This window comes from Prunus persica, chromosome G1 (genome assembly GCF_000346465.2).
Source record: "Prunus persica cultivar Lovell chromosome G1, Prunus_persica_NCBIv2, whole genome shotgun sequence".
Taxonomy (NCBI): domain Eukaryota; kingdom Viridiplantae; phylum Streptophyta; class Magnoliopsida; order Rosales; family Rosaceae; genus Prunus; species Prunus persica.
Window position 1 is genome coordinate 15,296,794 of NC_034009.1, and position 15,498 is coordinate 15,312,291.

General features: G+C 36.5%; 2 protein-coding genes across 2 annotated transcripts; both read left to right on the forward strand.

Annotated features, from left to right (window-relative positions):
• On the forward strand, positions 7,432-10,394 carry LOC18788259 (probable pectinesterase/pectinesterase inhibitor 35). The gene is made up of 2 exons (XM_020558966.1): positions 7,432-8,609; positions 9,313-10,394. The coding sequence occupies exons 1-2, from the start codon at positions 7,532-7,534 to the stop codon at positions 10,011-10,013; spliced, it is 1,779 nt and encodes a 592-aa protein (XP_020414555.1). The 5' UTR covers positions 7,432-7,531; the 3' UTR covers positions 10,014-10,394.
• Positions 12,566-13,054, forward strand: LOC18788870 (transcription factor IBH1). The gene has a single exon (XM_007225889.2). It carries the CDS (start codon positions 12,566-12,568, stop codon positions 13,052-13,054), a length of 489 nt encoding a protein of 162 aa, XP_007225951.2.

The following is a 15,498-nucleotide window of genomic DNA, read 5'->3' on the forward strand; positions in this document are numbered from 1 at the left end:
CCATGGGCCTTTCATAAATTCGTGTCAAGGCCATGTTCATGGGATCCAATTCGTAGACCTCTGCAGCATCGTAATCATACTCATCCTCCACAATCATATTATGGAGGATGATGCAAGTCATCATAATGCTTCTCAGGACCTCCTCATCAAACATACGCGCCGCATCTCGAATAATCAACCACCGAGCTTGGAGGATGTCAAAACACCTTTCGACATCTTTCCTGTATCCTTCTTGATAGGAAGCCAATAATCTTTGCTTCTGGGATTGGGGATTCGGAATGGATTTGACAAATGTGGTCCACTTTGAGTAGATCCCGTCAGCTAGATAATACCCCGTCTGGTAGACTGTATTGTTGATTTGATAGGTGATATTCGGGCCTTCACCTCTGAAAACATCATTGAAGACCGGGGATTGACTCTACACGTTGAGGTCATTTTGAGATCCGACAACTCCGAAAAAGGCATGCCAAACCCATGTATCGAAGCCAACAACAGCTTCAAGGATGATACTTTTTTGGCCTTTTCTATTTCCGTAATCTCTTTGCCAGGCAGTTGGGCAATTCTTCCATTGCATGTGCATGCAGTCGATGCTACCAATCATTCCTAAAAATCCTTGAGCTTCGGCTTTTTGTAGAACCCGTTGGAGGTCCATGTGAGTAGGTCTGCGCAGGTAGTCCCTAGTGTATAGAGTTTCCACTACATCACAAAATCTTATCAAGGCCTCCAACGTAGTGGACTTTCCCATCCGGGCAATCTCATCCACCTGATCAGTAGATGAACCATACGCCAACATTCGTATAACAGCTGTAAGTTTTTGCTCCGGAAGAAGTCTCAAAACCCCAACAGCATCACACTTTTGAACAAAGTATGCATCATAATTGCAAATATCGTGCATGACTTTGTTGAACAAATGAGGTTGCATTCTATATTGCCTTTGAAAATCAACATTAGAGTATAAAGAAGTTGAGATAAAATAATCTTCCAAAAGATTCTTACCCCGAGAATGTCTATGTCTATCCACATTCGGGCTACGGCCGACTTGTGAACCACGACGGCGACCTTGGTTCTCTTCATCAAGTAAAGCCATTGCTATGACAACTTGTTGATCTTCTTATCTCCGCAACCTTTTCCTTTTAGCTCGTCTACAGCTTCTCTCATTTGTTTCTCGCTCTTGCCTCTCCAAGCATCTCCTCGTGTCTTCCATTGAGAATGGAGTATGAATTCTAAACTCTGAGAAATGAAAATATAGAAAGATGTGGTGTGAGGACTATGAGCTGAACCTCTGATTTTATAGAAAATTTTGGCTAGATAGAGATGCCATGTGGCTTGATTTTATAGGATGAAAATCTTATTTGAAATTTGAAATTTGAATGTTGAAATTCATCCGAAATTTGAAATTTGAAATTTATCTGAATTTTGAATTTTGAACCCAAAAATCTTATCTGAAAATTTTATCCGATTATGAGATATGAATAGTCTTGACACGTAGGAACCCGAAAATATTATCCAAATTAATTATGGAGGTAAAAAAATTTGTGAAAAAAAAAAAAGAATAGTCATTGCCCTTTGCTATGGCAACGGGTGGAAATACACAATGCTTTTTGCAAGGGCAACCACTATTCAGGTGACTTGTGGTTGCCCTAGCCCCCCTCTCTCTTGCCATGGAAAAGGGCAAATGGGTGGAGTTGCTCTTAATATTGTAATACCCTAATTTATAATGCAATGGACTCCTATTACAATGTTAAGGTGAAAGTGGACCTTGGAGGAGTATAATTGGTCCTTAGGCTTGTAAACACAAGGGTATACAATACTAAGGACCACATTTACACTATGATACATAGGCCTCCATAACCTTATAAACTTCCTTAATTTTATAAGTTACAATATTTGGGTTCTCATTTATGAGACTTTGCAGCTTAGTTACAATATTATGGTCCACCCTAATCCATAACATTGTAATACCCTAATTTACAAAGAAAATGACACATAGTACCAAGGTAAGAATGGACCTTGGAGGAGTAAAATTGTAAACACAACTAAAAATCTTGTAATCTACGAGAAAACTTGTAAACTTTCTACTTTTGTAATTGTTTTTCTTGACTTTTAATCTTAACAATGTACTATAAAATCTATGACCATGTTAGGAAAAAAATATAAATTTATAATACTTGTAGGATGTCTACAAAAGTACAACTGTGTAAAATAGAGTTCAACAATTAATATAGTTCTTATTTTAGAAATTGATTTTATAAATGCAATTGGATATGCAACCAATTACGTAGACAAAACTCAAGGTGAAATTTTTTGATAAATAAAGACTTTCTAACTCTCAAGTAAATGTTAATGCGCATTCACCAATTCTATGAAATAAAAGAAACAAAAATTAAAATTATTAACCTCAATTGTTTTTCAAAAACTAAGCATAATAAATACGGAGGAATTAACCACAACTAGCCATTATAATTCACATAAATAAAACCAGCAACTCATAATGAAAGAGGTGACATATCAAAATCAGAAAAGAAAAAAAAAAGAGTCTAAAATGGTTCTCATAAAAAAAAAAGATATAAAATGATAACTTTAGATTTATAAAAGTAAACAAATGTCATTGTGAAATTTATAAGCATGTCATTGTGAGTCAAATAAAATAAACTCAATTGAAAAATAAAATGTCAAATCATATGCCAAGTACCAAACAAGGAGGCCATAATTGCATGATCATTATGCAATTGTAATTGCATTAAATATTAATAAAAGGTATAAACTTGACAACTTGTATAACCGGTAACCAATGTAAGAAAAAAATCTGAGCGCATCAGTGCACCTAGTGCACTATAGACGTTGCCCCCTTGGCAATTCAATTTTGGAAAGGCCCCATGCATTTCATGATCTATATTGTTATAACCATGCAATGCAGATTTGACTTTTGAAGTACACATATGCCTCCAGGTCCACGGTCCACCCCCCTTAATTAGTCAATTTGAGCAGCCTCATGATCATGATTCATGACCACCACTAACCAAATTGTCCTCCACTCAACTCGTTTAACAACCAAGCATCTCTTCAATCTTAAAGAGGGGTTGGATTTTTCCTAGCTTCTTTTTCCTTTACTTCTTATTAATTATTTGTTTTTTTAGTCATTCGTTAATAAGAAGAACGAAGAGAGTATTATATGAGATTGCTTTAAAATTGTGTCTTACGTCAATCGAATTCAGGTGTAATCGGAGGGAAGAGAGAATTTGGCCCACATTCTGCTGTGGTGTCACCTCATGTGCTAATTCTTAATTAATTTTTACTCACTTTTAAGCTGTTGTGTTGATACGCTTCCATCTGTCATGCTAACTTTTTCTGTTGGAGAATCCTAGTATAAAATATCATGCTTTTCGATTGAATAGTATTCTCTTTTGCCGTCAATTTTCTAGAATAGCTGTATTGCAATGAGTTGACACATCTTTATGGTTCTCTACAAAAAAAAATTTCAACGATATCCAAATCATTTTTTTTTCTTCACATATATCCTTATAAAAAATTATTAAGGCAATTAATTAAAATTAATAAAATCAATGAATACGGTGTTGTACATGAATTTTAATAATTTAATTGAATGATAAAATGTTATCGTATTTAAGTGATTTTTTTTTATAGAGATGATCTTTAAATGAATATTTATAAAATAGACGGTTTTGATTAGTGAAATACAATGTGAAGTGGGCCCTACAAGGGCGTCACTCAAATAACTTATTTGAGGGATTCCTTAATAGAAGCTTTTATATATAAAGGTTTTTGTGTTGGTTTTTTTGGTATAGTTAGAGCATTTCCAGCAGTTAAGGCTGGACTCAGGCTAGGGGGTTTGGGCCAAAAAGTGGTTTCCAACAACAAAAGCAAGCCCGGGCAGATGGTGGGACCCAGCAGACTGGGCTGGCCCGAGGGCAAGGCTGACGTCAGCGTGCTGGGCTCTCCGATTAGATTTTTTCCAGCAATCCAACGATAGCCAATTTTTGTGCAATAAAAAAATAAAAAAATAAAGAAATTTTTTTAAAAAAATACCAAAAAAATTAATGATTTTTTTTTTCTTCTCTATACCTTATTTCCATTTTCAACATTTAAGTAAATGTCTTTGTCCTTTTACTTTCATTTATTTTTATATTACTCCATTTACTTAAGTTTACAATGTAAATAAGGAAGTACCCCTCATTTGGATTCAAATAAAAATACTAGAAAATTAAATTCCCACCAAATTAAAATATGAAAAATCAGTTTTGATGCAAAATACGATTTAGGCTAAAAATGATGGCCCATTAAGTCAATATATATTTCATATTAAAATCCCATAAAATCAAATTTTCTTATTTGATGTGTAAGGAATAAAAGCTGCCAAAAATTATCTTGAGAAAATGATTATTTCGAAAAACCATTTTTCATACTTGGTCAATATTGCACCTTCGCTACAAAATTTGTGGGTCCGCCTATCCAACCAATACTCTTCACTTTTAACACCAAATCCTCATACTTTTTTTTTCTATAAATACCAACCAATACAACTAATAAAATAAAATCTTATCCGAAAATATTATCCGATATGAATAGTATTGACACATAGGAACCCAAAAATCTTATCCGAAAATATTATCCAAATTAATTGTTTAAGTAAAAAAAGTTGTAAAAAAACAAAAAAATGAATAGTATTTGCCATGACAATGGGCAACTGCTGAAAACACACTTTGCTGGGGGGGAGCTCTAGGGCAGCCACTATTCACGTGAATAGTAGCTGCCCTAGGGCTCCTCTTGCCATGGCAAGGGGCAAACTGCTGGAAATGCTCTTAATGGTTTTTGTTAGATAATTACAATCTTTACCAATTTTTTTGTTATGCAATTAACCAACCTAAAGCATTTGAGGGTTTTATCCAAATCTGCTTTCAAGTTTCTCAACTGTCCATGGAACCATTGTATACACTTATTTCTTAATGAAACATTATGTGTGTTTGATCTATCAGTAATGCATCAGGTAGCTCTAGCTAGATTGGGCTATATCCCAACTATGAATTCCTTCTTCCTTAAGGAATCACATTACTTTTATGGTTTAAAGTAATCTAGAGAATAATGTCGAACCCTCATATATATATATATATATATGCATAAAGTATAACCACATATATATATATATATATATATATATGCATATATTTTCCTTTCCAACTACATTCACATGTACAAACAGGTGGGAGAGAGTGCTTAGCTTTGATATGAAATTTTGGGAATTTTTTTTTAAGTTTTAAATTTACATTTTATATTTGGACTTCTCAACCCTGACAATTCTAGCTCGCCTGGAAACGATAGGAATATCCTAAAGGAGAGTATAATTTATATTTAAATTTCTGGTCATTGTAGCTTACTGTAAATTTCCCAATCAGGAAAGTGATTAATAAGTAGAAGAACAATATATGGTTTATAATGAAAGAAGAAATAATAATATAGTCCGCAGCGGCATAACACCTCATTACGAAGGGTAGCTCTTCTTTTCGAATGCAACTTTGCACCAGACATTAAGATTTGAGAAGAATTAATTGAAGAGACTGCTTTGAATTCATCTGCCATTTTGTTGGCTATAACTTAATAATTGTGAAGGTCTGCTTTGCTACCAATAATAGTGTGCACTGATTAGTGATTACTTAACCAGCAAGGATTCTTATATGGCACGCCCAAACACACATAAACATTTTTCGGAAAATAAAATTTTATTACTTTTGTGATCTATATCTCGATAATTCATATATATAAATTCTTCTATTTGGACGTCTGGACATTATTATCGTGCGAATGTCATATATTTTCTATTACTCCTTTCAGGTTTTCTCTCAATTTACAATGACATTTACGTGATAATAACATGCGGACATCTAAATGAGAGAATATATATATATATATATATATATATATATAAAGCTTGATTTGATCCATTGACTTTTCAATGTCTAAAGCTCTCTCCTTTTGGAAGTAGAGCTTGGAAGTATACCAAACCAACTCATTCTTAAAGCTCTCAACTTCAAACTTATTTCTTTTAACTCACCATAGATTATTTCAATCTTTTTATCTTAAAAAGTCTTCGTGCAATTCAATATGCATGAAAAAAAAGAAGATCCAAATTCATTTTTGCAAATTTCAAGTATGCCTCAAATTATACACAAATCACAAAATTAGATTTACGTAGCACTACCAATTAACGAATTATTTAAAGACCTAAAATCTAAAGACAATAGGGGATTTCCTAATATCACGACGGATAAAAAACAAAAGTGTGAGAGTGAGAACATTATAATTTGTAACGTGAGTGTGACAATAACACAACATTATTTGAAAATTATTTGAAAAAAAAAAAAAAAGGTCTATAATTTGTGTGTGCGCAATTGCAACGCTACGTCAGCATGCCACGTCATCTTGACACTTTAAAATTATTGCAAGAACGCCAACTTAGAAGATGCTTCAAAGACTTCTTAATTAATTATTATTATTATTATTTTTGGGTTCGGCTTTGAGTATGCAAACTGAAGAGAACATCAAAAGATGACAATGGGAAAAGACATATGCTTCTCTCTTTAGAAAAGCCATAAAGTTGGTTGGGCCAGTGGAAAATTTCGCTTCTACGACTTAACTTTGGGCAAAACAGTTTGGTTAGCTTTCCTTATCAATCATGATTATTATTTTTAATAATTTCTTATGCATGGATCTAACAACGACTGGACGTAGTAGTGATAGGAAATCTAGGCAGCTGGCATCCTGCCAGCCTGCACATTCTGCTTTGGTCTCGGGTCCTGTGCCAACATTATGCATATGGTTTTAATTCCTTATCGTGTAACCAAGTAATCAATTAGTGTAAACTAGAAATACTTGATAAATGCGAACATTAGATCAGTTGATTAAAGTAGTGTATTCTGTTTGTATTTGCGTTTGATCTCTCTTATATAAGGACGGTTCCTCAGTACGTATAGCCCATGTTGGGGGGGATTGGGGGGTTCGGCCTAAAATCTCTAATACAACCCACCCGAGCCTACCCATATAACACTCCTTCAATTCACACGTAATGCCTTCACATAAGGTAAATGTCCGTCCCTGTCCCTACATTATGGTTGTGGCCTCTTCTATTACACGGTTATAATAAAATATAAGTTCTCATTAAATTTGGCCAAAAATAGTCGTCACAAATGTAAATGAAACTAATACACACATAAATTAGTCTATTATCTATAATTAACGGGCTCCCACCTTGTACCTGGTGACCCAAATTTAAGATAAGGTTGCCTTTAAACAAATATTGGAAGTGATGAGTGCAATAATGTTGGCAGTATAATGACATATATCACTCTGTTATAACAGCCAAAGCTCCCTTTATTCCCTTAAAAGTCATAAGGTGACATGAAAGCTGAGGCCCTTATATACACAAGTAATCAAGCTAAGTGCTAGCTCATGTACCCCTCTCTCTCTCTAGATCCCTTCTCTTTATTCTCTGTTCTGTGTCTTTCTCTCTCTGTTTAGCATGTTGGCTATACTTTCCTCCCATGGAGGACACAGAAGCAAAGCACACACTCTCTTTCTACCTTTGTTCTTGACCATAGAAATTTTATCCTTGTCAAGCTTATTAGCAGAAGCTAACCAAGCTTCTTCACCATCCCATTTCTCCAAATTCTCTAGAGGAGGACCCTCCAAAGAAGCCAACAATAATATTCTATCGTTTTGCAAAAAAACTCCTCACCAAGCAGCTTGTGAATCTATTTTCATCTCCTCATCATCCAAAACAAGTACTACTTATAAAGAAGCCCCTCAAACCCTTGAAAATCTCTTTGTCCACTCAGTCGAATTCAGCATAAGTAAGGCTCATTTGGCTCGAGCCCTTGCCTATAACTTCGCCATTTCCCATCGTCAAAATGCTCACCAACCCCACTTGCTTGGTGGCATCAACGACTGCCTTGAGCTGCTCGAGGACAGTATCGATTCACTCGATAATGTCATACGCAAGCACGACAAAAGTACTAAGAGCAGCACCTATGGCCATGTTGACGATGATGTCCAAACCTGGCTCAGTGCTGCTCTTACCAATCAAGAAACTTGTCTAGAGAGCCTTGAGAATGACAACTCTAAGGTAGACAAGGGCCTCATGGAGACTTCAGCTAAGAACTTGAGCCAATTCATAAGCAACTCCCTATCACTTTTCATGATGACTAGTAGAACTAAAAACACAAACCCTAGGCCGAATGTTGTCGGCGGCCGGAGGCTGTTGTCGGATGATTTTCCGACATGGGTCTCAGGCACGGAGAGGAAGCTTCTAGAAGGTTCTGTGGATGAATTGGAAGCACATGCCGTGGTGGCTTTGGATGGGAGTGGCACGCACAAAAGCATTGGTGAGGCACTTGGACTGGTGGCCTCATTGGAGGAGAGTGGTACTACTGGAGGCAGATCTGTAATTCACGTAAAAGCTGGGACTTATTATGAATACATAAAAATACCCACCAAACAGAAGAACGTTATGTTAATTGGTGATGGATTGGGGAAGACCATTATTGTGGGCAGTAGGAGTTCGGAAGCTGGTTGGACAACTTACCAGTCTGCCACTGTGGGTAAGAATTTATATATGAATTTCCCTCCTCTTTAATTAGGGGTATTTTAGGAATTATCTCTCCATCAATAGGTTGAGTATGGTATTCTTTCTTTAAAAGTTTTTATGAGAGGTGGGCGAAATATAAAGTGGGTTGATGAGAAAAATAACAAACCAAAAAAGTAATTAAAATCATATAAAAAAAGGTGTTGGTATTGCTACTTCATATAAAACGAATAAATTTCATAAATTAAAGATGATTTGGTGGATATGGCTTAAATGAATTAATACTGTTAAACTAATTACTAATTAATAATGCTATTTGTACTATATTTATTAAAGATATAGTTGACTATCTCTTTAATAGAGGTAGATCCCGTTAGTGTATGTGAGACTCACCTGTATTAGAGAGGTAGTTAATATCGTGGTCAGTAAATATGGTCCATATAGTAACAACTTTATTAGGATTTTCGTTCTTTGCTATGATATGACAACAAAATATACTCTTATTTGACCTTTTCAATTTATTTACTACATACCTTTTTGGCAAATAAATTTTACTACACTCAAGTAGTTTATCTGCTGCGTATTGAAATGGATTTACCTCTAACTATCAAACAATTTGCTCCTTAAATATTTATATTCCTCAAATGTGAGAGACAAAAATGATGATAAATTTGGACATGTTGTACTTCAAATTAATGACATACAAATGTGAATTTCAGCTGCTATGGGTGACGGATTTATAGCACGCGACATAACAATTGTGAATAGCGCCGGCCCTGCAAAGCAACAAGCTGTTGCTCTTCGAGTTGGTGCAGACAAGTCAGTGATCTTCAGATGCTCCATAGTTGGCTACCAAGACACCCTCTACACTCACTCCAAGCGCCAGTTCTACAGAGAAACCCAAATCTATGGAACTGTCGATTTCATATTCGGAAACTCAGCTGTGGTTTTCCAAAACTGCAACATATTTGCAAGAAAGCCTGCATCATCTGGCCACAAAAACTTCGTCACAGCACAAGGCAGAAGCAGCCCAGATCAAAACACAGGCATTTCAATCCATAACTGCAAAATATCAGCTGCATCAGATCTTGCTCCAGTCAAATCCAATTATGAGACATATCTTGGGAGGCCATGGAAGCAGTATTCTAGAACAGTTGTTATGCAGTCTTATTTGGATGAGTCAATAAATAGAGCTGGGTGGTCTCCTTGGGCAGGTGGGTTTGGCCTAACGACTTTGTATTATGGTGAGTACTTGAATTTTGGGCCTGGGGCTTCAACTTCAGGTAGGGTTCAGTGGCCTGGATACCATGCTTCAATTACAACAACTGTAGCTCAAGGTTTTACTGTTGGTGGTTTCATTTCTGGGAACCTTTGGTTGCCTTCCACCGGCGTGTCTTTCGATTCAGGATTGATTAGCTGAAGGGTAGCGATTTTGGCACTCCTCGTTCGGCTTCTGGCATCACCATTGCGACGGTACAAAAAGGATAAAATATTCAGTTTGGAGTGCCGAAGCTAAATTATTAGGAGTGACAATCACTACTCTCAGGTGAATTGTGCATTAATATAAGCTCCTATTTGTATTTTGTTTGCTGTGGTGTGAAACAAAAGGGCAACCCAACAAAAGGTTTGGTTACTTATTGATTGTAGTAGAATTGTATGGTGATTAGGGCTGGTGTAGATTGGCCTAGGATTGTGGGGTCTTAGTGATTTGGGCCTGCAAACCCACAATGTTAAAAAATAAAGACTCCTTGTTCATGTTTATTTTTAATTAGCCATGTTAATCCAATTTCAATTTCTTTTCTTTCCTTAACTTAACGTTGGTGTATCATTATTTGTCTATTCACCAATTTTTCTCTCCTATTATCATTTTCTCATAACCAGTGTGCTTTTCTCCATCATTTTCTCACCATTCGTCTCCTCCGTACCATTGCCTCCATCCAAGGATAGCACATCTCCATCAATTTGACATTATGGCATGTTGATGAAGATGTCTGCATGTCTGCATGTCTCTCTCTCCTGGTTCCGAACGAATGGGGGAACGTGGTTCGACGAAGAACATGTTCCATGAACAAACAAAGCACATTAAAATTGATTGGCACTATATCATGATTAGAACTTCTCATATTTCCAACACTTGATCAGTCGGTCGATTCTTGTTCATCAAACATTGAGTTTTGTCACAATTTGAGACTTCACTTGGAAAGTTGGGTGTCATTAATTTAAACTGATCAAGAAGTCACCAAACATTGATGTAGGATGAAAGAAACGAAAAGAAAAAACAACTTTTGTGAATTGTGTTCTAGACAAGAAGCAGAGGCTGCCGACATCGGATTTAAGGAAAAGATTAAATGTAACACAAACACAAAAGCATTAATTGATAAGCAAGTAATGAAGATTAGATTAGAGAAAAAGAAAGGAAGGTTCTCTCATTAGACAAGTGGGTAAGTGAGCCATGTGCTATCATGTGGTGGTTGGCCCTTCGGTGGGTCCACAACCGCACTTCTCCAACCTCCTATTCCTTCAAATTGACACCTACAAACAGAAATGGGCAAAACCATATATAGCACCGAAAATCCGACGCGACTCATTCACTCGCTTATTTTACAAATATGCCCTTCTTTATACAATAGCCTCTCTTTTTTAGACAAAATTTTTATAAAATAATTTCTTCACTTATAGTGTGTTTATTAATCAGGAATTGAATTTCGTCTATGGATGATTCCTGTGTTTATTTCACATCAAAAAATTAAAAAGTATGTGGGGCTCATGCAAAATTACGAATTCAATTCCTAATCTTAGAAGAATTCAATTATTAGGTGAGAGGTGATATTCTAATTCCTGAATACTAACTGATTAGGAATTTATTTATTTTACCTATTATATCCTCACACAATTTTTAAAACTCCAAATTTGTCATCTACTTTAAACCACCAACGAGGATATTTTAGTAATTAGCAACACTCTTAACCCCCACACCATATGGTTTAGTAAACAACTTCAAAGGAATCCGAAATCTAACTCTTCTCAATCCATATGGTTTAGTAAACAACTTCAATTGGAATCCGGAATCTAATTCTCCTCAATCCAACTTCTTCCCAATTCAATTCATCTTCATTTCAATTCCTCCTAATCCGATTACGGATTAATAAACATGCCATTAGGATGTTAAAAAATGATAGTATATTATTAAAACAAAGTACAAACTGAATGAAGGCAGACATTGGCGCAAAGGATTAAACGAGCAAGCTTTAGACATGATGATTTGGTCATCGGAATAACCAGAAGCCTATCTTCGTTGTGAAACCGGTTAGAAAACTAACTTATTTAAATTGGAAATCCCGAGCCACATCTCAACTATAGTATGAACTTGATTTAGTCCGAAACAAGTTTGTTATCTTTTTTTATTTAAATAAAAATAAAAATAATTATTATAGGTAGTCTAAAGAGTGTTTATTTTTTCCTTTTGAAAATTATAGGATTAGGAACATTCCATCTCACCCTTTTGTAGCTTGCGTGATTCACACGCACCCTAGTGGATATAGACACATGTCATGCCTTTATAATAAAGATAATTAAAACAAAACAAAAAGTTAATAAAGTTCTTCAACCCACCACTCATGTAAGCCTAAACTTTTCCCTCTTTCTTCACCATCCTTCCATTTCCCCTAATCTGTGTGCTAATTAGACTCTCAGAGCTCATCAAAGCTTATGCCTTTTGTCATTGCAAAGCAAGCAAGAGGCCCTCCAATTGGCCATTGCCTATCTTTCTTTCCTTAATCCCATAAAGTCATTTCTGTCAGAGCTACATATTGTCACTTATAGGATTTAGATCCCCCACCACCACCACCACCACCAATATATATATATACACAGAGAGAGAGAGAGAGAGAGAGAGAGAGAGAGAGAGAGAGAGAGAGAGCGCTCCTCAGCTCACCTTCCATGAAAAAAACCCTAAAATTGTATCTCCTGACCATGACTAATATAACTACAACCGGTGTCACCTTAAACATCAAATCCTGCAGAACCAAGTTTGCTCATAGATTTGTTCGATCCCTCTTGCAAATCAGAAACCATGCTCCGCCCAGTTCATCGTCGTCTTCAGAGGAAAAACTGATCCAAAAGCGCAGGCAAAGAATAAAGATAGCAGCTTATTTATCCATGGCTCATGCTGTTGGGCCAAGGATGAACTGGAGCAGGGCTCTTCTCTTTAAGCTTCGAAACCGGGCCTGCAGGCACCGTAAGAAGAAAAGGATTGTTGTGATCAGAAGGAAGACTAAAAAGGCCTCAAGATCATCACAGGGATCGGTTCCTGTGGATCAAGCAAAAAAGCTTCGGCGGCTCGTTCCTGGGGCCAAGTCCATGGATTTGTGCAGCTTGCTGGAGGAAACTGCTCACTACATAACATGCCTTTCCACGCAGATTAAGGTGATGCAGGCTTTAGCTGATCATCTTTCTAAATGAGACAGAAATCAAAGAAGCGGAAGGAATGAAATTATTGATACATACAGATGATACAGGTGAGTGTTGTGTGGGGAGTAAGTATATATATATATATATATATAAATATATATAGTTTTGGTTTACTGCATATGCTCGAACTCAAATTTGGTTTACTGCATGACTAGTATATATATATATATATATATATATATAGTTATTTGAATTTAAAGAAGGATGTGTAAACTCTGACTTGAAATTAATGTACGGATTGAATATTTTGTATATACAATATTCAAACATCACATATACCTAAATTCTGACTTGTATAAAGTTAAAGCCAGAGGCTCTCATTTAAGTTAACATCTCTCTCTCTCTCTCTCTCTGCATGTGCTTGTCTATGGATTGTCTTCTGTGTGTGTTTCTTACATAAGCGAAGCAGGTCTCAATTATTGCGCATGCTCCCTACAGCACGCAGACGAATATGAATATATATTTTTTGGAAAGAATAATACGAAGATTAAGAGGGTGTTTGCTGCACGTTTCTTGCTACTGTAATAAGAACATCCACTTTTCTTCTACCTGTTAATTGGTTACCAATTATGGGGTATTTATTGCTACTATATGGCGTTTGGTTTTGATTTAATTATTCAATTTTACTAATTTACCCTTATTATAGTAGTTTATTTTATATTTTATTTATACAATCGATATTGTGAAGCAGGGTTTTCTCACATACAAGGGCAAAGGGAGCTAAACCCGTGGGGGTGGGGGTGGGGGTGGGGGGGGGGGCACTACTACATTTTAGTATTTGCGCGACGAAGACAATTTCGTCGCACAAACTAACATATAGTCGCACAAATACAAGCGCGACAGAAAAATCGTCGCGCGTAATCTGTCGCGCAAAGGTTGTGAAGAAATACTTTGCACCACAGATTTTATCACTCGTCGCGCAATTTTGTGCGACGCTTATCCTTCGTTACACAAAAGGTTCAGAGACGACAGAATTGTTCGTCGCACAAAATTACGCGCGACGAAACCTGATTCGTCGCCACAACAATGCACGGCGAATAGTTTTCGTCGCGCAAGACGTCTCGTAGACATTTACGGCACCAAGGGTTCATCGTCGCGCAATTCGGTACACATATTGCTCGACGAAAAGAAGTTGGCGCGTAACATTTTGCGCGACGGTAAATTGCGTCGCGCTGTACGTGCCCACAAATTTTGCGCGACGGTAAATTGCGTCGCGCTGTACGTGCCCACAAATTTTGGGCGACGCAATACTGTTGTCGCGGAAATCCATTTTAGCGACGAAAGCTTTCGTCGCGCAAAAATAATTATATGTATTTAAAAAAATGAAACATTATTTTTTCGGAATATATAAATTTGCGCGACGACAAAGCGTGCGTCGCGCAAAATTAATATATATAATTAATATATAATTATAATATTACTTTTGTTTTATTTTATAAAAAAATAAATTTGCTTTTTTTTTTGGGTAATAAAATGAAATTCCAATAATAAAAAAATTTATGTAAATAACAAATTTATTATATAAAATAAATGTATGCTACAAGAGAAAGATTTAAAAAATAATTACGAAAATAAAAAAACTAATCGAATAATGTTCCAAAATCTACATTATCGTATGGCACATGCGGTTCAGAGGTCTGGGGGTCTACAGGGGCCGGCATCTGGTGGGGATGCTCGGGATGGACGGGCTCGGAGGTCGGCACATCAAAATGCGGGACTGGAATGCCGGACTGTGCGAGGGACTACAGAATGACCGACATCTGGCTCTGAAGAGTGGCCACCTGTGCTGTCAAAGCAGTGACCTGACTGTTTGACTGCGCTGATGAACGGGGTCTGGGTTCCCTCCGCCTGGCATTCCCCATCCCTCGACAATATGTCCCCGGTCTCCTCCCTAGAGTCTGATCCAATGTCTCCGTCAAGATCTGAAACCCAGCATCCTGTGGAGGATCCACAGACTCGATCGGAGTATCGGGAGGAAGTTGGGAGGCAGACTTTTGAAGAACCAACTGGCTCCTCTCCACCATCGTCGTCTGTTTAGCATAACATAAAATATAAATTCAAACATTCATATAATAACCTTTAAAGTTGAATGCGTAACATAAGAATTAAAATTAAATAATACTTACATGAAGGTACTCGGCCAATTCATTCCCAGGTCGAACATAAACGTCGCCAAAGACGTCGATCTCTGGGAATTTGGACCCCCCCTAAATTGAACAAAAGAAGAAAAATATTAGAACGAAAAAATAAATTAAGAATAATGAAAAAGTAAAAATTAAATAAAAATTATTTTATTATTACCTGACGCCGGGCATCCATCCTATAGGAGAAGGGCCTGGAACCCGAATGATAGAGAAGAGTCTTCTTCTTCCTATTGCCCTTATTGACTTTGGCTTTATTCTGTTATACAAAAAATAAAACGTATTAGTTGAAAT